This window comes from Macaca nemestrina, chromosome 4, assembly GCF_043159975.1.
Source record: "Macaca nemestrina isolate mMacNem1 chromosome 4, mMacNem.hap1, whole genome shotgun sequence".
NCBI lineage: Eukaryota > Metazoa > Chordata > Mammalia > Primates > Cercopithecidae > Macaca > Macaca nemestrina.
The window spans coordinates 187,664,753-187,692,130 of record NC_092128.1 but is presented as its reverse complement, the minus strand read 5'-3'; the positions used below and the strand labels follow the sequence as shown (position 1 = coordinate 187,692,130).

Below are 27,378 nucleotides of genomic sequence, written 5' to 3'. Positions count from 1 at the left end.
AGATTTGGGTGGGGACACAAAGCCAAACCATATCAATGGATTTTTGGGTTGTTCCCAGTTTGGGGCTATTACGAACATTCACAGACAAGTCTATGGCAACATAAGACCCAGTAGAATTGCTGGGTCTTAGGGTCAATATATAGTTAATTTTAGTAGAAATGGTCAAACTTCTTTCCCAAAGGGTAACCAGACCATTTTGCATTCCCATCAGTGATGCACGAGAGATCTACTTGCTAAACTTGCCAGCAGTTAAAGTCTTTAATTTTGGTCATTCTGTTGTGAATAAAGGTATGGATAATGCTGAAGCTATTGAGCTGTATCTTATTGTGGTTTTAATTTGCATTACTCTTATGATTCACAATGTTGAGCATTTTCTCATATGCTTATTTGTCATCTGTTTTAGTCAGTTCAGGCTGCTGTAAAAAAAAACCAAAGACCAGGGAGCTTAAATGACAAACATTTATTGCTCCCAATTCTGGAGGCTGGCAAGTCTGGTAAGGGCTGTCTTCCTGGTTTGCAGATGACTGTCTTATCCTTGTGCCCTTACATGGCCAAGAGGCAAATCTCTCTTATTTCTTCTTATAAAGGCACTAACTCCATTCATGAGAGTTCTGCCCTCCTGACCTAATCTCCTCCCAAAGGCCCCACCTCCCAATACCACATACATTAGGATTCAGCATAGGAATTTTGGGGGGACAAAAGCGTTTGGACCACAGCACTATCCATGTTGACTCTGGCAGTGGCTCTGTTCAACTCTGCCTCCTTTTTTCTTCTTACCTATTTTGATTTTTATATGTGGTGTGAGATGGGGAAAGTTTGATTTTTTTTTGTCTTAGAGATGAGCATCATTCATGGAAAAGACTGCCCTTTGCCTCTGGGCCGTAGCTCTGTGTTCCCTCGAGTCAGGGTCTGGTTTGGCACAGGTATGCTTCTGGGCTCTCTCTTCTGCCCCATGGTTCAATTTAACTTCGAGCCAGTGCTACATTGCCTGAATTTCCGTAGCTCTGTAAGGAAGGCTTGGTAACTCATAGACGAAGCTTTCTGTTTCTTCTTTTTAAAGATAGTGTCTTGGCTATTCTTTTTTTTTTTTTTTTTGAGACGGAGTCTGGCTCTGTCGCCCAGGCTGGAGTGCAGTGGCCGGATCTCAGCTCACTGCAAGCTCCGCCTCCCGGGTTCACGCCATTCTCCTGCCTCAGCCTCCCGAGTAGCTGGGACTACAGGCGCCCGCCACCTCGCCCGGCTAGTTTTTTGTATTTTTTTAGTAGAGACGGGGTTTCACCGTGTTAGCCAGGATGGTCTCGATCTCCTGACCTCGTGATCCGCCCATCTCGGCCTCCCAAAGTGCTGGGATTACAGGCGTGAGCCACCGCGCCCGGCGTGTCTTGGCTATTCTTGTTTGCATTTTTATATAGCTTTTAGACATATGTACACACACACACACACACACACACACGTATATACCTCATATTCAGCAACTGTGCCAAACTCACTTTTACTAATTGTCTTTAGACTTTTTGGGGCTTTCCTGTGTATATGGACATAGCATCTGTGAATAATGAGTTTTATTTCTTTTTCAGTCCTTATACCTAATATATATTTGGCAAGGATTTATAATTTTCTGTCTCTTCAGAGAACCACTTTTTGGTTTCATTGATTTTTTTTTTTTTTCCTGTATGTTTGCTTACTGTTTTATTAATTTCCCTGGTACTCTGCCCACTGCACTCCAGCCTGGGCAACCAGAGTGAGTCCCTGTCTCAAAACTAAACAACAAAGTAACCAGCGGAAACAGTTTGGAAAGACACTGTACCTCTTATGTTTGCTTTTGCATTAGTAAAAATAAAAAGAAAAATGAAAGTCTGTATTTTGTTGGTATAAAGAACTGTTTGGGCTGGTGCGCTGGCTCACGCCTGTAATCCCAGCACTTTGGGAGACCGAGTCTGGAGATCTAGACCATCCTGGCTAACATGGTGAAACCCTGTCTCTACTAAAAATACAAAAAATTAACTGGGTGTGGTGGCGGATGCCTGTAGTCCCAGCTACTCAGGAGGCTGAGGCAGGAGAATGGTGTGAACCCAGGAGGCAGAGCTTGCAGTGAGCCGAGATCACGCCACTGCACTTCAGCCTGGGCGACAGAGTAAGTGAGACTTTGTCTCAAAAAAAAAAAAAAAAAAAAAAAAAACTGTTTGGTCTTTATCAGAGCCGTTATTGTACTAGATATTCACTTTGGGCAAACAGAATTTTCACTTGTTAATATGCATATTCTGTGGTTTATAGGCTTATATATTTTGTAAAGGTGTTTTGTTAAAATGACAATGTAACATTTATTCTGTTTAGTAATGGTTTTACTTATTAATTTTATAGAATTAACACTGAATCCTCCAGAAGGAATTGTAGCAGGTAAGGTACCAAAGTTAACTTCCTTATAATTTACTTTTAATTGCCAAAGTTCCTTCAAAGTTAAAATGTTGTGAAATTTTTTCTCACCCTACAGGCCCCATGAATGAAGAGAATTTTTTTGAATGGGAGGCATTGATCATGTAAGTTAATCTTATGTGTACTAGTTTTTAGGTCTTTGCTGGAAGTCAGATGTAAGAATCACATCAGCAGTGTGACTGTGCCCAAAAGCGTCACCTGGAAAAAAGACTGAGTTCTCCAGTAATGCCCAGCTCTTCTCTAGGCTGCTGGTCTGAAAGGAGAGAAGAACCTGAGCGTTGATCCAAAAGAAATGAGTGTTTCCTTAGAGCCAATCAAAGGTTTAGTTATAAGCATGTAATATATGTATTATATATTTGAGAATTTTAAGGTGGTAATTTTGGAATGTTGTATGATCGTGGTTAAATTAACCTCAAGTGGTGTAGGTGGCTTTGGCTTCCAGAAGTAGTCCCTACAGGTCTGAAATTTTGACGAGAAAAGGGTCCTCGAAGGTGTGTCTGATCACAACAGGCATGTTAGTGCAGCCTTGCCTGCCCTGCCTTTGGGCCAGGACTTCTTTTTCTTCTCCTTTCCTCCCAGTTTGTATCTTCCTGTGCTGCTTCTCCTTTTTTCTGTTGCCTCGTCTGGGTTTGTTGGCTTTGTATTCTGTCTGACCCAAGTAAGTGAGCAGCATGGTTCTGGGATTCATGGCATTTAACTTAGGGTGACGTTGCTTGGAAAGAGAAACACATGAACCCCTGATTTTAGAGTGTTCTATGGCCCTGACTCACTTTGCTTTTTCTTCTTTCTACCTTAGATGTGCAATTTTTGGCCATTCTTAGTATATTTTCAGCAAAGTGAGGTTAAGTAAAATTTAGGAAGCTGAAATTTGTAATCAGTCTCTGTTTTCTTTTCTTTTTCTTTTTTTTTTTTTTTTGAGATGGAATTTCACTCTTGGTGCCCAGGCTGGAGTGCAGTGACGTGACCTCAGCTCACTGCAACCTCTGCCCCCTGGGTTAAAACGATTATCCTGCCTCAGCCTCCCTAGTAGCTGGGATTACAGGTACCCACCACCATGGCTGGCTAATTTTTGTATTTTTAGTAGAGACAGGGATTCCCCATATTGGCCAAGCTGATCTCGAACTCCTGACCTCAGGTGATCCCCCTGCCTTGGCCTCCCGGAGTGCTGAGATAACAGGTTTGAGCCACAGCACCAAGCCCAGTCTTTGTTTTCTCATTAGTGAGGTCTTTTAATTTGCAGAAAGGCCTCGGGTTAGATTTTGTTGCATTGAGAAGTGCTCTAGAGGGCAAGGACCAGAAAGTGAGGGCTGTGAAACAAGTGAGAGCTCTGGCTTGATGTGACCTTAAACTTCCTTATGCTTTTGGAATTTGCCAGTTGCTTGGATCACATTAATTCTTAATGCTCTATAGGTTAGTCTGAGAAACAAATCACAGCTAAGTATTGTCTGTGGAGGTTAAATTGATATGAAAATTAGTTTTTTAGATAAACAAAATGTTTTAAAAAAATCATCAAACGTTATTCAGATGGTACGGCAGGCCTGCCATTTCCTGATCATTTGTAACATCCTAATTGCTTGGGCCTATGGGCATGTGTTTTTTCTGTGTCTGAAGGTTTCTGGAATCTGTGTTTGTGTGTAATGTGGCCCCCAAGGCAGTTATGAGATGAATGGCGAGTCCCCCAGTCTGCACTGTCCTCATTAGTGAGCTGTGGGGCTGTATACTTGTTTCGGGGCAGCTCTTTTTATTTCTGTAGAAGCAGGAGGTCATATACATGAACTGATGTGTAACCTGCTTGTTTCACGTGTTAACGCAGGCGCATCTGCACTCAGGCCAGTGGGGCAGCATGCCTGCTGCAGGGGCACAGAGTAGCGGGAGGCCTGTCTTTGTGTAGAGGTTGAAGACGCCTGTCGTGTCTGCAGTATTTGGGGGATGTTGGCTCCTCAGTACGCCTATTTGGAAGCTCATTAAAGGAACAGTTGAGCCTTCCAGTGTGGTTTTAAAAAAATGTTCATTGTTAAAAATCTATTAGGGTAACTATTACCAATTTTAAATAAACAGTATAAAATTAAACCAATATTTTGAAAACCTGTCTTAAAAAGTAATTAGAACTATTTTTAGGTAGAGCACTTTTGTGTTTGAACAAGGCTTTTTGCATTAGTGTGGAATTCCCCTGCTTGAAGATCCTGGTGAGTTTGTGGGTTTTGGTCCTGTTCCAGACCCTTCACAAACAAGAGGCCGTTTACAAGTGCACTTAAAACGCCTATTAGGGAATTAACTGTCCTCCCATCGGTTTGTCTCACCCTGCTGTTTTGGCAGACATCTGGCTGAGTCTTTACTCCTTGGTGATAGGTTTCTTCTTTTTCTCTTTATTCTTTGATGGCTTCCAGGGCTGCCTTTCTACCCTAGTATTTCTGAAACCTGGGGTTGCCTCACGGAAGTCTCGTGGCTGTTGGTTTTTGCTGTTGTGCTTGCCTTAAGGGCCAGTGAAGAAAATGTCATTTTAGGTATCTAAGCAACAAATACTAAGTGCCTTTTATATATTAGGACCCTTGTCTGAGGATACAGACATGTCAAAGATGCACTGAAATCTTTACCTTGGAAGATCAGGGTTGAGGGATTAGGATAGAGAATAGAACAGATTAGTGAATGAGAGGACTAAATAATGAGAGTCCTCAGGCTGCGTCTTTAAACACCGGAAATAACTCTGCTGACCCTGCTGAGCTCATGGTGGGGTCTGAGCTTGCAGTCAAATCAAGTGTGGCTGGGACGGCGGCACACCAGGGGATGTGGCCACCATGGCTGTGGTTGCTAGCATGGCCTGCTGCTCTTGGCCCAGTCATTTTGCCTCTCTTTCACTTATTTGGATCAAAACAGAGAGGTTCATCAGCATCTTCTAGATAGATGGTTACAGGTCTTGCCCAGCTCTAGGGTCCGTGGCCTGTGACCCCATTGCCACTAAGCCATGGTGACGGGGGTGCAGCTGCAGAGAGGGTGGGTGCCCTCTTTCACTGATGCACTTCTGTAGGATGGAAGGAGCCCTAGACAGCTGTTCAACCCCAGTGGCCGGACAAGCCGTGGAGTCCCTTGGCCGTTGCTGTCTGCTGTGTCCTGCCCCAGCATTCCCAGATCAGCTGGCATAGTGACCTTCCTGATGGTTCGTGCCTGACTGCTGTCACCTCCCCAGACCAGTGGTTCTAGAGGCTGTGGTGAAATAAGGACCTTCCTTTACTGAATGGTGTGTTTGGGGCCCAGCTGGTGGATGGATGCTCCCAGGTTCTCCAACTGGCTCACGGCAGCCAGCTTGAGGGTTCCCAGGCTGCCACTTCTACCCGGAGCCCTTCTCACACTGGGGGCAAGTGTCGGGGGCACAGCAGCCTCCCTTTATGTCCAGATTTCTTGTTGACTGAAGACTGTCACAGAGCATCTCTTGGCAGTATTATGCCTTGCTAAAATAGACCCGAGATAATAAAATAGGTGTTTATAATTTGTATTGTATGTAATCTCACCATAGCAGTTTCTTCAACAAAAGTGTTACAAAGTTCCCTATATGGCCGGGCGCGGTGGCTCAAGCCTGTAATCCCAGCACTTTGGGAGGCCGAGGCGGGCGGATCACAAGGTCAGGAGATCGAGACCACAGTGAAACCCCGTCTCTACTAAAAATACAAAAAAAATTAGCCGGGCGTGGTGGCGGGCACCTGTAGTCCCAGCTACTCAGGAGGCTGAGGCAGGAGAATGGCGGGAACCCGGGAGGCGGAGCTTGCAGTGAGCCGAGATCGCGCCACTGCACTCCAGCCTGGGCAACAGCGTGAGACTCCGTCTCAAAAAAACAAAACAAAACAAAACAAAAAAACAAAAAAACAAACAAAGTTCCCTATATGAAGAAGTTATTGCCACATTCATTGCATTAATAAAAAAGGAAACATCACTCTTCCACATAATTTATGGAGCATCTATATAGAGTAATGCCATGTAGCTCTAAAACAGTTCAGGTGGAATTTTCATCCTGGCATGGAAAGATGTACACAATATAGATGATAAAGGCAGATTCTAGAATAATAGGTCTGGAACCGTCTGTCCATCCTTCCTTCCTCTCGTCTCCTCTCTCCCTTCCTTTCTCTCTTCCTTTCTCCCCTCCTTTTTCCCTCCCCACCTCTCCCTTTCTTATGGAGACATGGTCTAGCTCTGTCACCTACGCTGAAGTGCAGTGGCCTAATCACAACTCACTGCAGCCTCCAATTCCCAGGCTCAAACAATCCTCCCACCTCAGCCTCCCAAGTAGCTGGGACCACAGGCGCACACCACCACGCCCAGCTGGTTTTTAAAATGCTTTGGTCTTGCTCTCTTTTCCAGGCTGGTCTCGAACTCCTGTCTTCAAGCGATCCTTCTGCCTTAGCCTCCCAAAGTGCTGGGATTACAGGCAGGAGCCAAGGCACCCAGCCTGAACAGCTTTATTGAGATAATTAACATACTGTACATTTTACCTGCATTAAGTATAGAAGTCAGTGGTTTTAGTAAATTTCTAGAGTTTTGCAGTCATCACCACAATCCAGTTTTAGAATATTTCCAAAAAGATCCTTAAGCCTATTTGCAGTCAGTTCCCATTCCAACCCACAGGCAATCCCTACTCTTTCCTCTGACTATAGATTTGCCTTTTCTGACTTTTCCTATACGTGGAATTCACTGTCTAATCATCTGTGCCTGACTTCTTTTACTTGGCAGAACATGTTTGCGATTCATCCACGTTATACTGCATATCAGCAGCTCCTTCCTTTTCCATTCCCCAGTTGATGGACTTTTGGGCTTCCTACTTCTTGGCTCTTTTGAGCAAATGCTGCTGTAAATACTTGTCATGTCACACTGTCTGTGTGGACATGGGGTTCATTTCTCTAGACTAGATATAGAGGTCTGGAATTGCTGGGGTATGGAGTAAATTTGCATTTAATGTTTTAAGAAGCTATCAGACTGTCTTTCTAGAGTAGCTCACCATTTTGCATTCCCACTAGCAGTGTATGAGTGTTCTAGTTTCTCTACTTCCACACCAACACTGTTGTCTGATAATAGCTGTTCTGGTGGGTGTAAAGTGCGGTCTCCGTACAGATTTGACTTGGATTTCCTTGACGACTAATGATGTTGAGCATCTCTTAATAGGCTTATTGGCCATTCATGTATCTTCTTTGGTGAACTTCAGAACTTTTCCCCATTTTTATATTGGGTTGTTTTCTTGTTGGTGGGACATAAGAGTTTTTTAAATATATTTTGATACAAGTCCTTCATTAGACATAGGATTTTAAAATATTTTCTTCCAATCTGCAACTCTCCATTTTGTTTTCTTAATATGAGTCTTTTGAAACTAAAAAGTTGTTAATTTTGATGAAGTGTGATTTTGCATTTTTTTCTTACATGGAGCATGCTTTTGGTGTTGTATATAACCCAAGGTTACAAAGATTTTCTCTTGTTTTCTTGTAGAAGTTTTGTGTTTTGTCACTTTTACATTTAGGCCTTTGATCTATTTTGAGTTAGTTTCATGTGAGTTAGGTGGGAGTCTGTTTCATTCTTTTGTATGTGGTTATCCAGTTGTCTCAGCACCATTTTTGAAAAGACAGTTCTTTCCCCATTGATTAATTTCCCCATTGATTAATATATTTGCATCCTCCTTGTTCTTGTTGTTTCTTTTGAAGATTCCCAGGTGAGGCCATCTTTGGTGAAAGAGAAGTGAGATTGTCTGGGAGTATGGCAATAAAAGTTGTCCAAAAACAGCACTGTGGCGTCTCCCACTCCTGGCTCAGGAGTTGCCTGGAAGGCATGTTCCATAGGGTCAGGCATGCTGCTACACACCATTGCCCACCTGCCCTCCTGTCTGGGCGCCAGGCATTCTAGAAAAGAGAAAGAAACCCCAGTTTCAAACCAGCAGTAAACCGGAGCATTTGCAAATAACTTTGATATTTAAGATGTGGGCGCACTTCAGGAAATGTTTGGTCATGCTTCTGAGGCTAGGAACGACCTGGTAGATTAAAAACATTTTTTTTGAAAGAAAGCCCTATTGTGAGAAACAAAGATCTGTTATCAAAGTATTGAGCAAATACCATTTGGCTCATTCCAAAAACACTACCCAGACATTTTTTCTTATTCTAGACTCAGAGGTGCCAGAAATATTGAGTGCTGTCAAGCGTTCCTGACATATGAACAGTGTTACTTTTAAAGATACTATCTTTATGTACCTGATTTCTGATTTCACAGTTTGAACTGTGTTCTCTTAACTCTAATAGTAAATTGATCTAGGACCTTGACTAAGTCATTTCATCCTTGAATTTTCCAGCCTTGCTTGACAGTAAAATGAAAACCACAATCCTTGGTGCTCTTTCATCAGAGTGCATGTGGAGAGTGAATGGGTGGCGGTTATCGTTTGCGCTGAGCTCTTGTACTGGACAGGAGGCTCGGGGTGGCCACGCGTCACTCTGATACGTGGTGTGTGCCCACCCTGTGTTGAGAAGGTTGGGCTTCAGGAATGTGTTTGTTCAGGCCATTGCAGGGGGAGCAGAGTAACCCAGGCTTGAGGCATCCCCAAGCTACTGGGTGCTGGGGGCCAGTGCAGGGCCGGGGGTACTCATCCGGGCACTGCCCTCTCCAGCGTAGCTGTTGTACCAGTAGCAGGACCTTGTGCTCATGCCTCCCTCGGTGGTGTTCCCTGTGCTGGTCATGCGGAGGCTCTGGGGACTGTCACTCAGTAACCCGCTCCCCAAAACAAAGTGGCCATATTCACTCTCTTCCCAAAAGGTAGCAAAGACAGTTTTCAGAATCAAAATTTGTCTTTTAGATTGAAAAAATCTTGTCTCCACGAAGCAATCACTGCCTTGTTCTCTTCTGACTGTTGCCCGCAGATCAGCCCCGTCAGGGCCATGAGCCGTTCGGCATCTGCTGTTGCTGCCGACAGCCCTGAGTGCCGCCTCCAGGTGAAAGCTAAAGCTCTTTGTTCAGTTTCTTTTTGATTTTTGTCTTTTTCTTTTAATTGTAGAGATAAATATTTCCAAATCTGTTGTTATTAATTTCACTGAACCAAGATAATTTTAAGATTTTTATTTTTTTTTATTTTTTATTTTATTTATTTATTTTTTTTGAGGCGGAGTTTCGCTCTGTCTCCCAGGCTGGAGTGCAGTGGCCGGATCTCAGCTCACTGCAAGCTCCGCCTCCCGGGTTTACGCCATTCTCCTGCCTCAGCCTCCCGAGTAGCTGGGACTACAGGCGCCCGCCACCTCGCCCGGCTAGTTTTTTTTGTATTTTTTTAGTAGAGACGGGGTTTCACCATGTTAGCCAGGATGGTCTCGATCTCCTGACCTCGTGATCCGCCCGTCTCGGCCTCCCAAAGTGCTGGGATTACAGGCTTGAGCCACCGCACCCGGCCTAAGATTTTTAAAACAAAATTTTACTTTTAATACATCTATTTTTTAACTAAAGATTTAAAATGTATTTTTGAAAAATTATTTTTTTCCTGTGCCATATCCTGGATTCTTTCTGAAGGCAGTAGGTCTTGTGTGGACTGTCCTCTGCTCATCCAGGCCTTGGCCCCCGTGCAGCTGTTCTTTCTGCCTTAGCCGTTACTGTTAGAGGAGCAGAGCTGTTTATGAAGGGACTTGTTCTTTCAGTTCATAGAAGTAAAACGGATTTACTGACTTGTTTATTGATCTGATGAGTCACACACAATGCAATTTCCACTGTTTCAGTGTCTGTCACTGTCATTCAGCAGTCCTGCTTTTTTATCAAAGAAAGATGGTGCAAGATCTTTTAGAACTCCTTGAATGTGTGTTTTATTAATGTGATTTGCCGGAGAGGAGGAGTTCATCCCTGGCGTAAAGGTACAGGCATGGTGGCTATCACTTTCCTCTCCTGTGGCCATCATGCCTTGAACTGTTGGTTAAGATAGTGTTAATTTATACTTGTTGGGTTTTAAACCTTAAGCAGGATTTCTGAAATGGTTTCATCTATTTCTTCCATTTACTTGTGAGGAAAGTATAGGTCCAGGGAGACTCACATGCCTGTGTCTGTGCCCCTGACGGGGAGTTGTTCTAGTGTTGCATCAGTGGGATGAGGCATGACACGTGGTCCTGCAGTTGCGGCCTGGAGTGGTGGTACCTGTGTGCCTAGCCTTTCACCTAGCATGCAGCAGTGATCACATGTGCTCTTCATCTGCTTCTTGAAGGTTGCAAAGATGCCTTCTTGGGCACGTTTAAAAATTAAAAATCACCTTTAAAATACAACTCTTAGCCCCTCATCTGTTGAAATACAATGGAATCTTGCTATATCCTTTGCCGTAATTCATACCCTTATCCTAAAATGTGATTGTACCACATCTGCAGAAAAAGCTCCCAGATCTTAGAGCATTGACATGAGTTATTTTCTCTGATCCCCTAATTATCAAGAGGTTTTGCTGCTCAACTCTTAACCTTTATAAATGTGCAAACTGCCTGTAACTCAGTCTTTGTACTTGTACTTAAGATTTAGACCAGATTGAAATAGGAGAATGAGACATTGCTTTCAGTTGAGGGAAAAAGTACCAATTCATTGTCATTTAGATAATCTTTTCATGTGCATTTTTATTATTATTATTTATTTTTATTTTTGTTTATTTTTTGAGACAGAGTCTCGCTCTGTCACCCAGGCTTGAGTGCAGTGGTGCAGTCTTGGCTCACCACCTCCCAGGCTCAGACGATTCTCCTGCCTCAGCCTCCCTAGTAGCTGGGATTACAGGCATTTGCCACCACACCCAGCTAATTTTTGTATTTTTAGTAGAGACGGGTTTCACCATGTTGGCCAGGCTGGTCTCGAACTCCTGACCTCAGATGATCTGCCCGCCTCGGCCTCCCAAAGTGCTGGAATTACAGGCGTGAGGCACCGCGCCCGGCCTCATGTGCATTTTTAAAGTGGTAAAAATGTTCTTAACCTATTTCTCAGTTGTGGTCGATGTTGAAAAATGTACTTTGAAGTTCAGTCTACATATTTGATATCTTCTAGGGGCCCAGAAGACACCTGCTTTGAGTTTGGCGTTTTTCCTGCCATCCTGAGTTTCCCACTTGATTACCCGTTAAGTCCCCCAAAGATGAGATTTACCTGTGAGATGTTTCATCCCAACAGTAAGTGCTTTTGGAAGTAGTTTTTGTGGTACCAGGATAGGTGCAGAGATAATCTTATCAACCACTTGAAATGTGGTATATTCTATGTGTCTATGATGTAGATCTTTAGAAAACACTTCTTAGGTTTTGAAATTCAGCCAGGTAAGCATGGTGGTATTAAACACATGATTTCAATTTTGAAGGTCAGTTTAGTGTAGATAAAAGAAAACTGGATGCCATTTGACCAGCCACCCTACTTCACTGGGGAGGAAGTTTTACGTGTGGGTGTGTGCTCAGAAGGGGTTATGCTAATCTTTGTCATAGTGTTATTTTTAATGGTGAAAATTTTGACTTAACCTGGGTTTTTAACACAAGAATAAATTAAGTTATATGTTGTATTAGTCTGTTCTCACGCTGTTAATAAAGACATATTCAAGACTGGGTAATTTATAAAGGAAAGAGATTTAATGGACTCAGAATTACACATGGCTGGGGAGACCTCACAATCATGGCAGAAGGCAAAGGAGAAGCAAAGGCACATCTTAGTGGTGGCAGGCAAGAGAGTGTGTGCAGGGAAACTGCTTTTTATAAAACCATCAGATCTCGTGAGACTTGTGCACTATCACGAGAACAGCACGGGAAAGGTGTGCCTCCATGATTTAGTACCTCCCTCTGGGTCACTCCCATGACATGTGGGAATTATGGGAGCTACAATTCAAGATGAGATTTGGGTGGGGACACAGCCAAACCATATCGTATATGTTAGAATGTGATGTAGATTTTTAAAATGATCTAAAATAAGAATCAATAAAACAAAATAATATTTGTGTTATATTGACTGGGAAAAGCAGTAGGACTGTTGTAATTTCCTCTTGAAAAATAAATTTACATGTAAATGTATATATAATTGGAAAAGTAAGCACAAAAATGTTAAGTGATTCTTTTTTCAGATTGAAATTATTTTTTCCTTTTTATAAATCTTTTTTTGCCCTAAAATTAATATACATTACTTTTACAAGGAGGAAAAAAATAAGGTCATTTAAGTGAATTGTACTGTAGCTATTTGAAAATGTGTCCAGTAGTAGGAATTGGAATTCCTGAACAACTGTAGTTTTTATTTCTTCCTTTTACATTTGGGGATTATACATAAGAGAATTAATAAGGAAATATGTTATATCTTCAATGATGTTATTTAGAATAATGTTTCTTATAAATGATTATTATTGCCGCTGATAATCACGATCTTAATAGCTATAGAGAAGAAAAGCAAATAAAGTATCCTATTTTGCAAAAATGAAATATTTATTTGAAACAAATTTCTTATTGTATGCATATCAAAGAGCATGAGAGAATTTATAGAATTTTCTGAGCCTCTGACTTCTCTCTGGGGTTAAAATGGAATCCATTTGGTATACTTTCCCCTTGTCTACGCCTGTCTAGGCAGAGCCCTACTCGAACTCCTCTTTGCCATAGGGGTTTTCAGGACTGTCCCCCGACACCCCCGCCACTTCCCTCGTGGAAATGCCCTCTGCTGTTAGACTTGCTGTCCTAACCCTCATTAAGGACTTCTCATTTACTGCAGATATTGGTACGCATAGGTAGTGGGTGGCCGTCTGAGAAAGACCATCTGGTACTTCTTTTCTTGTCTCAGAGCTACTTCAGTCTTGTATGCACAGGAGATGCTCAGAAGCCTGCCTTTCTTTCAGGGAGACTGGCCATGAGCCTGAGTTAAATGGTAACATGGAGGTTCATCATACGCTGTCTACTCAAGTGTGTTTTTGGAATTCTCCATAATAAAAAGTTAAAAAATAAAATTGATAGGTAAGAGTAATTGAAGTAGTCAGTTTCAAGTTGGTTGGCTGTAAAATGCAACTGTGAAGAGGATTGTAGGTAAATTAAGATACTAAAATTGTATTGAGGATAAATATATTATTCAGAACAATACCTGTGATGTGGCATTAGTGACAAATATGACCAATAAACTGATTACATTATGTGACTATGTACTGCAGGTGGTCTGATTATTATTTTTAGTGTTCTAGTAATTATTTTTAATGCTCAGATAATACAGTTTTAAATTTTTGCCTTACTGTAATTGGATTATTTTGATTTTGTAAAAATTATCTTTGAGAACTGTAGGTCTATCAATATCATAAAAATTAGACAGTCAATAAGTACTTTAAAAAAATCCAACACATTTACTACAAGTTGCTGGGATACAGTCGTGAGCAAATAACAGACCTTCAGCAGCATATAGTCCAAGGACAGGGATGGACATTGATGGGAGAATCACACAAACAAATGCAAAGTCACATCAGGAAGGTCTGGGCAGCACCTTGCAGAGGTGGTGGTTGGATGGACCATCTGTAGGGAGTGAAGCAGGAGTTACCTAAGTGATTCGGGGAGGAGGGGTCCTTCACATGTGCAGAGGCCCAGAGCAGGAAGTGAGGGAAGAGGAAGGAAGGGGCCGAACTACCTCAGGCCTTTTGGTCATTACTGAAGGTTTTGATGTTTTCTTCTGGGAGTGGCAGAACTCCATTGAAAGGTTCCAAGGGAGTAGCATGACCAGAGCGATATCTGACGGCTCGCTCTGGGTACAGTGCACAGGACAGATAGGAGGAAGCCAGGCAGGCCCTCAGCTGTAGTGGTCTAGGGTGGAGACACCGGCAGCTTGGGAACCAAATGTGGGCACTAAAGATGAAGAGATGTGGGTGGATCCACAAGAGTTTTAGGATGTGGCACTGCTGGGACTTGGTGAAGGGGAAGGGCTGTGGCAGGGACACAGGTGCTTTTGGTGCTTCTGGGGGTGCACAGTGTCACCTATGGGACCCCCACCTGGAGAAGGCGACGCAGAAGTGGGAAACTTCCAGATTTTGTGGATGTGGATCTTAGGTGGACAGCCTGATGTGCAGGGCAAGTATGCATCTAGTTTCTTCCACTGTCCTTGAATGAGAAGTTGTGGTTCAGTTCCTGGATAGTAGAGAGGATTTACCACTGAAACAATGGATGAGTGGAAGGAAACACATAGGACCAGGTATGAAAGACAAGACTGTTTGAAGGTAAATGATCACCATTAACATTCGCAAATTTTCATGAAATTCAGAACTCATGAATTTAGGTGAGTTAAATAAAAGTATTTAAAAATTGCTATTTCTATTATTATAACTTTAATGGCTTTATAATTTTACAGTTGAGTCTATCTAGATGGATTGCTGGATGTCTGAGTATATACGGAGCCATCTGAGAATTCCTCCCAATTATATGTAAAAGAGGACTGATTACATGCTGTGAATTAAAAATGTATTTGTCTTCATCAGACCTTGCGTATCTTTTTAATGATGATATTTGGTGGAAAGGGATTTGATTTAGACACATTGATCTCCATTCCAGGTAGTACTGATGATAATTTACTTATTATTAGAGTAAGCTACCAAGAGAAATCCTGGTGTCTTTCTTTTTGTAGATATTTAAATAATTCCAGTTGCCTTTATTGTAGCCATGTGAACATATATTTTACACAGACCAGGTCAGGGATTTAATGGTAGAATTAGAAATACCTAAGAAACTAGCTCTGAAAAGTGTTGTAAATAATCCTAATCACATTAGATATTTTGATAAAATATTTGCCAGATAACCTTTCATTTACTCTTTTTGTGTATAGTGCTTGAAAAAAGTTTATATGAAAGTGGATTAGATTATTACAGCTGATTAGAACTGGCCAGGTCAGCCTGGAGCCTGTCAGTGAGTGAGCTGGCCCCACCGGGATTCCTGCAGACATGAAGTGTGACACTCAGGGGCCCCAGGCTATGCCCCAGCTGTGCAAACAGCTTGGTTGCCGTGTCTGTAATCCTTGTTCTCATTATCTGTGGAGCCTGCCCCAGCGCGGTGACGCCTTGGGCACCATTCCTGGGTTCACCTGACTGCCTCTGACCCTTGCAGTCTACCCTGATGGGAGAGTCTGCATTTCCATCCTCCACGCGCCAGGCGACGACCCCATGGGCTACGAGAGCAGTGCGGAGCGGTGGAGTCCAGTGCAGAGCGTGGAGAAGATCCTGCTGTCGGTGGTGAGCATGCTGGCAGGTAAGGCCCGAGCCGCCTGGCAGGAGCTGCTGTGGAGACCCAGGCTGCAGGTGTTCTCCTGCCTTGGGTCATCTTGTCTTTATAATGAACTTTTACTCATTTGCAGTTAGTTTACACATGCTATTGCCGTTTAGTGTTATCTCCATATACTTGTCCAGTTGTAAGCATGCCTTCTAGTGCAGCCTGGTGTATATTGTATTTTCTGTCATAATTAACTGGTCTCTGGTCCTTGAACCTCTTTTTCCCTCAGTAGGTGTTTATTAAGGACCGACTACATGCCACCCACTGGACTGGGGGTGTAAAGCTTTGTGTGACAAAGACCCCACCTCTGTGTTCCCATGGTTCTAGGGAACTGTCCAAGCCTACTAGCAGTTAGAGGCCAGCGGGATACACCCTGAGATCAGATACATGCAGGGACTCTCGGGCCACTTCCTGGTGGGGCTGTCTGGAGTATGTTTAGGACGTGTAGGTGTTGATGAGGTAGGAGGGAGGGAACGACATTTGGGGCAAAAGAAGCAGCCTGGGCTGAGGCCCAGAGGCAGGAGGCGGCTGACTTGGTGGGGGCACTGCCAGCTCATTTTGGCTGGAGCCAAGGCTGCTGGGAGAGGAGCCCCAGCAGACCCTGGGGATTGGAGTGGGGGGGTGACGTCCTGTGAGCTGTGCGTTCGAAGGGCCATCCTTGCAGCAGTTACTAATAGTGTGATGGAAGATAAACAGAGACTTCGTGGTGTTGCAGTAGCCTGGAGAGAAAAGAGAAGGGCTGAGTGGTCCCAGGGCTAAGAGGAAGGGGTGGTTTGGGAGACCTTAAAGGTACGGGCTCTGGGACTCCTGGTTCTTGGTGTGCCGGAAGTGCTGCTCTGGGTTCAGGATACAGCAGGATTTGGGGAACTGTTTGAGGTGTGTAGGACAAGGGGCTCCATCCACAAAAGGGGGTCAGACATGGGAGTGAAGATGTGGGGTCATTTCTGGATGAGGCGGTACAGGTGATGGAGTAGGACGGAGGGTGACAGCAGGGCAGGCAGGAGGAAGGGTGTGGGAAAGGAAGGTGGGAGTCCGAAAGGAAAGAGCAGACCCAGCAGAGGGCCGGGGGGTTGGTGGATGCCAGAGTGAGACCACTCAGCTGTTCTCTGCAGAGCGCTTGGGCGCCGTGGAGTGGGGTCCAGAGGGATGCGAGGTCAGGGCCTGTGATGCGAGTGTGTATCCTGAGAGGGCTGAGGCGGAACTCCCTTCATGTGCTGAGTGGAGGGAGCCAGGCCAGGAGATTGGAGGTGGGGAGGGAGGCAGTGGCTCAGGCTGTCTTCAGATGTCAGCTGTGGGTTTTATCCTCATCAGCTCTGCTCTGAACCGGTCCCCGTGTGCATTCTGAGCAGTACTGCCGCCACACTGCACAGCCGCTGCTTCAGCACATGTCATCCGTTTCTGGTGGTCTCTCTCCTTTCTGCCTTCCGGCAGGCCCTGGCTGTTCCCTCCGTGCCTCCTGACTGCAGTTCTGGAGTGACTGCCAGAGCCGCTCTCTGGTGGGTGGGTCAAGTGTCCTGGGGTCAGGTGTCTGCCTTAGGCTGCACATTTGCTTGGGATTGTCTTGGTGGGAGCTGTGAGGGGCAGTTTTGCTGAGAGGGTGCTCTGTGAGAGAGAAACCACACTGCAGGGTGTCTTGAGACAGGTGAAATAAGCAGCAGGTGGGTCCCATGTAGCTTGTCCGGGTGCCGGAGTGCAGTGGCCCAGGAGGCTGCTGTGGGAGGCCGTGTGGGCCTGTGCTTAGGTGGGTGTCACGTGTTCACAGCAAGACAGATGGCAGCTTGTCCTGGCGTGTTCAGACACTCAGAACACAGGAGTCATGAGTGGCTCTTTGAGACCCGCGTGGCCAGCCCTCTAGAGGTGGGGCCGACCCCATGCAGTTCTCAGGTTCTTGTTTGTTTCTGAGACACAGCTCTTGAAAGCCTCCTCCAGTGTTTTAAGTAAATGGGAGGCCTTGCCAGGCTGCTTACATGTAGGACTCCCTTTTACATGGAGGGCGTTCCCTTTTCTTTCAGAGCCCAATGACGAAAGTGGAGCTAACGTGGATGCGTCCAAAATGTGGCGCGATGACCGGGAGCAGTTCTATAAGATTGCCAAGCAGATCGTCCAGAAGTCTCTGGGACTCTGAGACCTCGCCTCGCACAGGCGCACACACCGCCAAGCAGCTCAGCATTCTCCGGAGCACTTAATGACAGTGCTACTCTGTGCTGGCACCAAACAAGCAGACTTGCAAGAACCACAGTATCTTTTTTTTTTTTTTTTAAACCTTTCCGACTTCAAACAGGCTTCTCTTCTGAAGTGATGACTCAATGTCGAATATTGACAGCTTACTGCAGTTTTACAGTATTCCTCACAAAGGGCTTCAGGTAGATTATCAGAGCTGTCAGCACTACCTCTCCCCGCTGAAACCAGCAGTTCATGGCTTCCTGTGGATTCCCTCCCTCCCTGGAGTGTTGAGGGGGTCGCACCTGCCAGACTTCCAGGGGACGATGGAATACCCAGAACGCTCCTTCTGAAGAAATGGGGCCCTGGAGCTACAGCACAGGGGAAGGGCCCGGCACCCTTTCTGGGTCCCTTCTGGTTCCCTGTGGGCTCCATGAAGAGTCCATTACTTCCTTTCTTCCTTCACATTCTACAGGCAGATGCTTTTCTTATAATCTAATTACATCTTTTTCATTTGTTATGTATTACAAACCATCACACTTAGAAATACTTCCAGGAAATGCTTTAAGTGTGAATTAATAAGAAATGGGGTAGATAGAAAAGAAATTTATCGTTGATTGGCTGGGCGCGGTGGTTCGTGCCTGTAATCCCAGCACTTTGGGAGGCCAAGGCAGGTGGATCATGAGGTCAGGAGATTGAGACCATCCTGGCTGACACGGTGAAACCCCATGTCTACTAAAATTACAAAAAATTAGCTGGGCGTAGTGGCGTGCGCCTGTAGTCTCAGCTACTCAGGAGGCTGAGGCAGGAGAATTGCTTAACCCGGGAGGCAGAGGTAGCAGTGAGCCGAGGTCGCGCCACTGCACTCCAGTCTGGCCAAAAGAGTGAGACTCAGTCTCAAAAAAAAAAAAAGAAATTTATTGCTGATCACAAGGACAGACAGTTTTTTCCCGATCATACTCATCAAAGATTTACAGTTGTGTATTAGTAACTAGTGCATTACTAGAGCAGGTGCAAGTGAGGTCTTTAAAGTTTCAATGGAAGTTTTTTTCTGGATCTACAGAAATTTTTTTTTTCCCATCTATAAACTGGAAATTCTAGGGTTTTTGTACATTTTGGATGCACTGGGAATTTATTAGCACAAAATCATTCTTTGCAACTCAAAAGTCAGAAGGGACTCTACCATATTTTAGCCCAGAGCACAGAGGAGTGCCTTATCCCCACACTTGACTGGGCTGTGGAGGTGGGCATGTGGGCCCCCGGGTCCAGGTTGGGGACAGAGCCCTTGTTTTGTGACTTAGGATTTTGATGTGGTTCCCATGTTCTCTCACAGGGCCCGCTGAGCAGCACAGGCCAGGAGGCCACAGTGTAAGCAATAACAGATCTGCCACATGCAGAAGCAAATACCAGGCCTGTTGCACACAGGCGGCATTTAAATAGGAATTTCTATTTTTGAAATAAGGGATGGTCTATGAGGTATACAGTAGATTTGATGTGATCACTTTTCTCCCTCCCTTCCATAATGGATCGTGGTCTGTGTGACTGAACCCACACAGAGTGTCATGGGTGAGTTTCTGGTTGAAGTAGCTTCACGTTGGGCTTTTGTGGACAGCAGATTCTTTCCTTTTCTTAAGGGACTCATTTAAAATTTGGAACGCAGGGCAAGAACTTGTATTTGCAAGGAGATGGGGGAAAGGAGCGGTATTGTACCTAAGTAGTATTTGCAGGCAAATGAGAGGGAGCCCTCTCTGTAAAGGAGAGTCGTTTGTGTAAGTAGACGGGGGCTGTGGGTACGGGCCCCTGAGGGGCACACAATTGGCCTGGAGGCTTCTGTGAAATGGGGAGAGGGAGGAGAGGCAGTCTCTTAACAAAGTATTTTTATTCATTTGTATTTATTAAATGAAAAAATCCCATGGTGTCCCTGTTGTGTGGTGGAACCTAATCACTCTGTTGAAATAAAGTTCTGTGTTTTCCCCGCCCTGCAGTGTGTGTCCCTTTGTCGTGTTGTCACCTGGCCACAGAGGAGCCTGTGGCCACTGCCCCCAGGGAGCACACCAGATCATCCCAGCTGGGATACCTCACGGTGGGGCCTTTTCTGCAGATTTGGGTTAGCTCTGGCACGTTTTCTTCTCTGTTTCTGATCTCCCTTCCGTCATTCTGTGGTCTTTCTCTGGAGTTCTCAGGTTAGTTGGGGTCTGTGAGACGGATGTGTTCACTAACCTGTAAATGACATTTTGTAGCTTTTTCAGCAGATGCCATCATGTTAGTGGCACATTTGACCACTAGAAGCCAGCAGGCTGTTCCCACTGCCCTTCCCTTCAGCAGTTGCGTCGAAGCACAGCTCCCTGTCATCACTCCTCTGTGGTCCTCTGTGGTCACGGTCGGTCGCGATCAGACCTGCCTCTGCATCTTGTTACTTAGCATGTCAATAAAGAGGCAGATTCCTGTGTCAGTGATTTGCTGTTTCTGTTCTGGTAGTTTGCAGTTGGCTTTTCTTTGTAATCCTGTGAGGCAGGGTCCCCAGGCTCCCCCAGGTGCTGGCACCTCGTTCCCAGGGCCGGTTCCCAGGCTGCTCCTGGTGGGGAGTACTGGGTGAGTGCCTCAGCACAGGCCCCCAGGCATGTCTGTTCTGCCCTCTGTCCGGTGTTCTCACTAACCATACTTTTTAATGACTAAGAACTCTAATGTGATACTGAGTTGGGGTCCCTAAGACCACCCAGGGCAGTGATTCTCTAGGAGGACACAGGCCACGCAGGTCGTGGTACTCACGGCTGTGATCTTCCACAGAGAGGACAACGAGCAAAATCAGCCAAGGGAAAGGTTCCTGGGACCAAGCCCAGGGGCACCAGGCTCAGTCAGCTTTGGAGGCCTCTCCTGGGGCAGGGGTCACGCAGGATGTGCCTCACCCCCACTGCAAGCAGCTGGGACGCCCTGCCTGGTGATGTACCCGGGACGGGTCACGTGAGCAGCTTCTGCCTGGGCTGCGCCAGAATTCCAGGCTCTCAGCGGGGATGTGGGTGTTCTGCCTAAACCACCTTGTACAAACAGCACAGGCCCAGCGAGGTGGGGCGGGGGGAGCCCCTCGGAAATACCAGTTCCCACACGCCAGCCAAGGGCCAGCCCGGCCAGCTGGCCTCAGGACGGCCATCCCCGCCCACTCTGTGGACCCTTTCTACACAGATAGCCTTGGGCGTTGATGGTGATTTTTACCATTTCATTTGCTCTGTGTTTCTGGGTTTCGTCTGCTGGCTCTGGTTTGCCTGTCTGGCTGAGTGCCGTCCTTGATTTTCCCGTGCGCCCATCTGCCTCCTGGCATGGGGGGAGCTGCTGGGTGGGGAGGGCTGCTGGGGTGGGGGGGCTGCCGGGGTCGGGGGGCTGCCGGGGTAGGGGGGGGCTGCTGCAGTGGCCGGGGAAGCTCTAGGGTCTCATTTTCTGGGTGTTGGGCTTCTCACCCGTCCTGGGGGTTAGCAGCCCCATTTCACTGCTTGGGCCACAGCAAAGGTGGCGTCCATAGCTCTGACTTACTTCTGGGATTGCTGCACCTGCTGGGGCTTCTCCAATCCGGTCTCTGTGTAGATGAGGTTGCTAATTTTTCAGAGAGGAGTGCTGTTCAGTATCAGTTTCTTCACTGGATATGGAACTGCTCCAGCTGCACAGAAAGGCATCCCAGGGCAGCCTAGCTTCCCTCCCCTGGGCGTGCCCTGCACCGTGGCCTCCTGAGCTGACGAGGTTTCTGCAGGTTGGAGTTTGTGCTGGAGGCGAGGGCCCTGGGGACGCCACCTGGACACAAGGAGGGAACAGGGAACAGGTCCAAAGATTTGGGGCTGCCAAGGGGCAGCGAACACACCAAGGACAGGTGGATTCTGGAAACCCTGCCCTGAACGGGACCGTGGGGCCAGTTGGGGTGTGGGGAGGGGTTGGAGAGGGGCTGTGGACAAGGCCAGCCCCCTGGGCTGTGGGGGGCATCCTGGGAGGAGGTCTTGTCGTGCTGATGGGGGATGGTGGCCCCATCTGGGAGGGAATGCTGTTGCGCCCAGGTCTTGGCTGAGCCCTGTGGAAGCTGGAGGTGTTCAGCTCCTCAGATCTGTCCAGGTTGTGCCCCGTTGTCACCAGAGCCTGACTTTGTTGAGGGGACAAAGCAATGTGAACCCTCCTGCAGAGACAGGAGACGCTAGCTTCCTCCCCCAAACCCCGGCTCCACTCAGCCAGCCATAGCCTGCACCCCTCCCCATCCCGGACACACCTTCCAGGCCTCAACACCCAGCGAACCCACCCACTGGGCAGTGCCAACTGTCTGGTGCCCCCGAGGCAGCTGGCCCATGCCCTTCGTCATCCCCTGGTGAACAGCCATAACCCCTGCCCTTGGCCTCACCCTGGTGAGTGTCCTGGCCCTGCCCTTCACTGGGTGGGTGCACTGGTTTGGGGATTCTGTAGGAGCGTCAGGGAGACGGGGCTCTCCACCTTTGTGCCCCTCCTGTGCCCCTGTTCCCATGCCTGGACTGTGAGCGCTGCTGGCTGTGGTGGAACCTGACACCTGATCTCCAGGACCCGAGCTCTGACACCAGAAGTTGCCAAGTCCTCACACGTCCAGGCGTCTTCCCCTCTGAAGGCTTCCCTATGAACCCGGCCATGAGATGTCCGAGGACGTGTTCTGAGGAGTTGAGGTGGGGGAGGCGAGGTCACTTGCCAAAGCCCTAGCCAAGAAATGGTCCTCGCCATGCCCTGATGCAGCACTGCATCTGCAAAGTCCCCCACCCTCCAGGACTGCGGCCCCTCTGCCTCCATGGGGTGCGGTGGGCTCTGCACTGGCTGCCAGCAGCCCTGTCTGCTTTGCTGGCATGAGGCCCACTGCACCCTCCTATGCAGTGTCCACCTAGACCCAGAGGCCTGCTGGGCAGCCTCCACTGCTCCACCTGCCCCCACTTCAGCTGCTGGCCTTTGCAACATAGCCACCTCACGCCCCTTCTCGCACCCTGGTCTGGCCCTGTAGGTCCCCCCACCATCAGGCTCATTAGCCCACGTGCTGTACTTGGCAGAGCCTCACCTTCCACTCGGGGCCAGGAGACACCAGGCCCTCAGCACCCTCCCTTATGTGCCTGTAAGTTCCTCTGTCCACCAGCTCAGCAGGGAAGTGCTCTGGACGCCCCACCCACTTTCCTTCTGCTCCAGACTCCAGATTTTCCTCCCCTTGTGGTGGCCACGCATGTTGTCCGCCTCCCACAAGTGTGGCCCTGCAGCCGCCTGCGGCCGTGCCCCCAGCTGAGTGGTGCACTGGTCAGGTGACTCACTGCCCTACATCCTTATGAGAACCCCCCGGGGGCCTGGGGTGACGATCGGCCAGCGTGGTAGCCGGCAGCGCTGTTGCTCTAAGTTGCTCGTCGTAGGGATAACAAAAATGCACACTGTAGCTTTCTTTTGCCATCGCTTTCTTTTTTGAGTACAATTTCATGAGAGGCTAGGATGGCAAAGTGATAGGAACTGGTTTTTCAGGTGTGTAAAGCACAGAGCGTTCAGCTCCATCTCTGTGGTCGGGAGATGATGCAGGGCCCTATCCCTGGTTTAGACTTTGCAGTGGCACCCTGTCGTGTGACTGTGAGTAGGGCTGGGCTGGGGGCCACAGACCTGAAAGCTGCTCATGATATTGCCAGGACTGTTGTCTGGGGTTTGCCGAATGGGCATGGGCAGAGTTGGTGTGGGGTGGTGGGCAGGGTATGTTCTGTGGTCCTGCCCTATGTATGGGCAGAGGCTGACATGGGGCAGCCCCACTGCTGCCTGGTCAGTGGCTGTAGGTGAGCTGTGGGTCTGGCAGTTGAAGGTGGCTCCGGTCAGCCTGCTGGGGCTTGGCCTGCCTCAGACCCCAGCAGCTGTATGACCTGGGCGAGCTAGGGAACCTGTCTAGGTCTTTGTTTTCTGGTCTGGGAATGGATTTGATGGTAGTCACGCCCCAGCCCTGAGTGGTGGTGAGGATTAAAGACCATGTGTGCAAAGCTCAGAGAACAGGGAGTAGCTCCGGAGACAGCAGCTCTCTCTGTGGTGGGCGTGTCCAGGAGGCTGCCCCTGCCCACCTCTCGGGGCAGGATCTCCTGTCTCTGTCCCTCCCAGCCCAGCGCACGTCTGAGCTGTGGTCAGGACATCTTGTCCTCAGCTGTGCCCCCTTGCCCGGTCAGTTCTTCAGGTGGCCGTGGGCACATGTGTGCCAGGAGGGAAGGGGGCATCCTCACAAGGGTGACGTGGGGCCACCTCCAGAGCACAGCCACGGGGCCACCTGAGACTTGGCAGCAGTCAGCAACATGGCTCCTGGATGCCTTCCCGCCCAGGCCTGTCCAAAGGAGAGCTCCTCCAACGTGGGGTGGATGGAGCCCCACCCTGGGTGGCGTCCCTCCAGGAGGTTACCCACTGAGAGGCCTGGGGCCAGCTGCTCACCCTTCCGCTGCAGGGCCAGGTCCCTACCAGGCGGCCACCATCTCAGACCCTCAACATTCCAGTCTGAGTCTGAAGAGAACTTTCAGATTAGAGCACAAGTTCCATGGGCCTGGGGCGGCGTGTGCTGGGTGTGCTGGGTGCCTGGGTGTATGGGTGTCCCGGGTATGCCCCAAGTGTGCCAGTTGTGCTGGATGCCCAGGTGTGCGGGGTGCCCGGGTGTGCTGGGTGTCCCGGGTGTGCTGGGTGCCCAGGTGTGTGGGGTGCCCGGGTATGCTGGGTGCGCTGGGTGTGCTGGTTGTGGTGGGTGCCCCGGGTGTGCTGGGTACCCCGGGTGTGCTGGGTGCCCAAGTGTGCTGGATGCCCAGGTGTGTGGGGTGCCCGGGTGTGCTGGGTGCCTGGGTGTGCTGGCTGTCCCGGGTGTGCTGGGTGCCCAAGTGTGCTGGATGCCCGGGTGTGCTGGGTGCCCTGGGTGTGCTGGGTGCCCGGGTGTGCTGGGTGCGCTGGGTGTACTGGTTGTGGTGGGTGTCGTGTGCTGAGTGTCCTGGGTGCCCTGAGTGTGCCGGGTGTGCTGGGTACCCCAGGTGTGCTGGGTGCCTGCCTCTTGGACGTCCCATGGCAGGCACATCCCTGCTGGGCAGGGAGCACGTTGGACACCTGCCATGGCCCCAGCCTGTGTGCGCGGCACTCCTGTTTGCTCAGGGCTGGTGGAGGAGCAGCGGGAAACCAGACGAGTACTCAGATTGCGTGCCTGTGTGGGGCTTTCTGGCAGAGGACCATCTCACGTTGGAACCAATTCAGATGGAAACGAGACGTGGAAGGTTGTCCTTTGCTAATGGGTCTTTGAAATCCTGGATAATATACTGAATGAGTTGGAACCACATGAAGCATTTACAGCTTAAGGGCAGAAGAGACTTGGGAATTCTCATGGGTCTCTCCTCCTGGACCGGTTCCCACCTGAAGGAGCTCCTAAAGCAGAGGACGGGGCCACAGCACAATCCCAAATGTCCCGGGGGGGGGCCGATCCCACCCAGACCTTGGGTTCCACGTCACCGAGCATGTGTGTTTGTGCACACATGTATGAGAGTGTGTGTGCCTGTGGGGGCGTCTTTGGAGCAGTTCCAGCAAAGCATTTGGCCTGCTCCAGGGGTGTACATGAGAGAGAGAGGGCCAGAGCAGCCCAGAGTGGGCACCTGGGAAGGCTACTCATCCCAGCCCCAGAGCAGCCCTGCTGGCAGCCAGCATTGGAGCACACCCCTCTCTCCTCCTATAGGGGCTGCTGAGAGGTGGATGTGGCAAGAACCTGACCCCTGGAACTGATGGGGACATGGGCAAGACAAACACGTGCCCTTAGCTGGCCAATCCTGGGCCTGCCAGCAAAGACCTCAGGGCTGGGTGGAGCCATCTGGGCCTGAGAGCTGCGTCCCTGGATGGAAGACAGGTTGGCTCCTCAACCTGCCGCCACCAGCCATGTGACCCTCCTTGATGACGTGGGGTCATGAGAGTCTGTGTCTGGTGGCTCTGACGAGACTGAGTAGCTACCTAGCAAGGGTACCTAGCAAGCCTGGCTGTGGCAGCCCTTCCTGGTTAAAGTTGGCAGTTGTGGCATGGTCAAGGTCAACTCTCAGCACACTGGGAGCTGGATAGAGAGCTGCAGGCCCCAGCTTCCTGGCCAGAGGTCCTGGAATTGGCTTGCCAACACCTGTCCATTCCGGCTGCTTCTAGCAAGAAACACGAAAATGTAACCTCCAGTTGAGTGTGATCTCCAACCCAGTCCCCTTCTGTGTTTGCCACAGGGGTTCCTAACCAGGGGCTGCCTGGCCTCCTGGGCACACTGGGTTCCATCTGCAGACCTTTCTGGTTGTCACAGTGAGGGGCGGTGTGCTCTTGGCCTCCAGCGGGCAGAGGCTGGGGTGCTGGCCAATGGGCCCCCCCAACAGGGACCCAAACCCAGAACTCAGTTGGACCGAGTCAGCCTAACCTTCCATTGGGCTGTTCCTGTTTGGGAACCCAGGGCCAGGGTTTGCCGTGGACAACGATGTGGGTGGTGACAGGGAAGCAGAGGAGGGTAGAGCCCTTGACATGCTGAACACCATGTGCTGGAGGACAGTGAGGTGGGAAGTGGACCAGGGAGCTACCTGGCCACGCCCCTGCACCACCATCACGTGCCAGACCCCCACACCTGCGCACCCACACAGTGCCACGCCCACACATGCCCGGACACACAGCCACTCACACGACACACTCACACCCTTTGCTCTCTGTTCTTCAGAATGTGTGGGGAAAAGAAAGAGAGATCAGCCTGTTACTGTGTCTATATAGAAAGAAGTAGACATAAGAGACTCCATTTTTTTCTGTATTTGAGATGCTGTTAATCTGTGACCCTACCCCCAACCTTGTCCTTGCAAGAGGCATGTGTGCTGTGGTGACTCAAGGTTTAATGGATTTTGGGCTGTACAGGATGTGCTTTGTTAAACAAGTGCCTGAAGGCAGCTTGCTGGTTAAAGGTCATCACCATTCTCTTAATCTCAAGTACCCAGGGACACATACACGGCCAAAGGTCGCAGGGACCTCTGCCTAGGAAAGCTAGGTATTGTCAAAGGTTTCTCCCCATGTGATAGTCTGAAATAGGGCCTCGTGGGAAGGGAAGAACCTGATCATCCCCCAGCCCGACACCCGTGAAGGGTCTGTGCTGAGGAGGACTAGTACAAGAGAAAAGAAGGCCTTTTGGCGGATGTTGGCAGTTGAGATAGAGAAAAGCATCTGTCTCCTGCCTGTCGCTGGGCAATGGAACATCTCGGTGTGAGACCCGATTGTATGCTCTGTTTACTGAGATAGGAGAAAACCTAGGAGAAAACCGCCTTACGGCAAAAGGTGGGACTTGCTGGCGCAATGCTGCTAAAGGGTTAATGGAGATGTTTGCATATGCGTATCAAGGCACAGCATTTTCCTTTAAACTTATTCATGTCACAGAGATCTTTATCCATATGTCTTACTGCTGACTTTCTCCCTATAATGATCCTATTGTCCTGCCACTCCCTTATCTTTAAGATGGTAAAGATAATTATCAATAAATACTAAGGGAACTCAGAGACCGGTGCCGGCGTGGGTCCTCTGTATGCTGAGCGCCGGTCCCCTGGGCCCAGTTTTTCTTTCTCTG

General features: G+C 48.4%; 1 protein-coding gene across 1 annotated transcript in view; it reads left to right on the top strand.

The window, feature by feature from the left end:
- LOC105472512 (ubiquitin conjugating enzyme E2 G2) overlaps window positions 1-19,776 on the top strand; it is a 34,468-nt gene extending 14,692 nt beyond the window's left edge. The window contains exons 2-6 of the mRNA XM_011725835.3: window positions 2,362-2,397; window positions 2,492-2,537; window positions 11,440-11,558; window positions 15,477-15,617; window positions 17,651-19,776. Coding sequence (XP_011724137.1) covers window positions 2,362-2,397; window positions 2,492-2,537; window positions 11,440-11,558; window positions 15,477-15,617; window positions 17,651-17,763 — 455 coding nt within the window. The 3' untranslated portion in view covers window positions 17,764-19,776. The remainder of the gene's footprint in view (window positions 1-2,361; window positions 2,398-2,491; window positions 2,538-11,439; window positions 11,559-15,476; window positions 15,618-17,650) is intronic.
- Window positions 19,777-27,378: the final 7,602 nt, after the last annotated feature.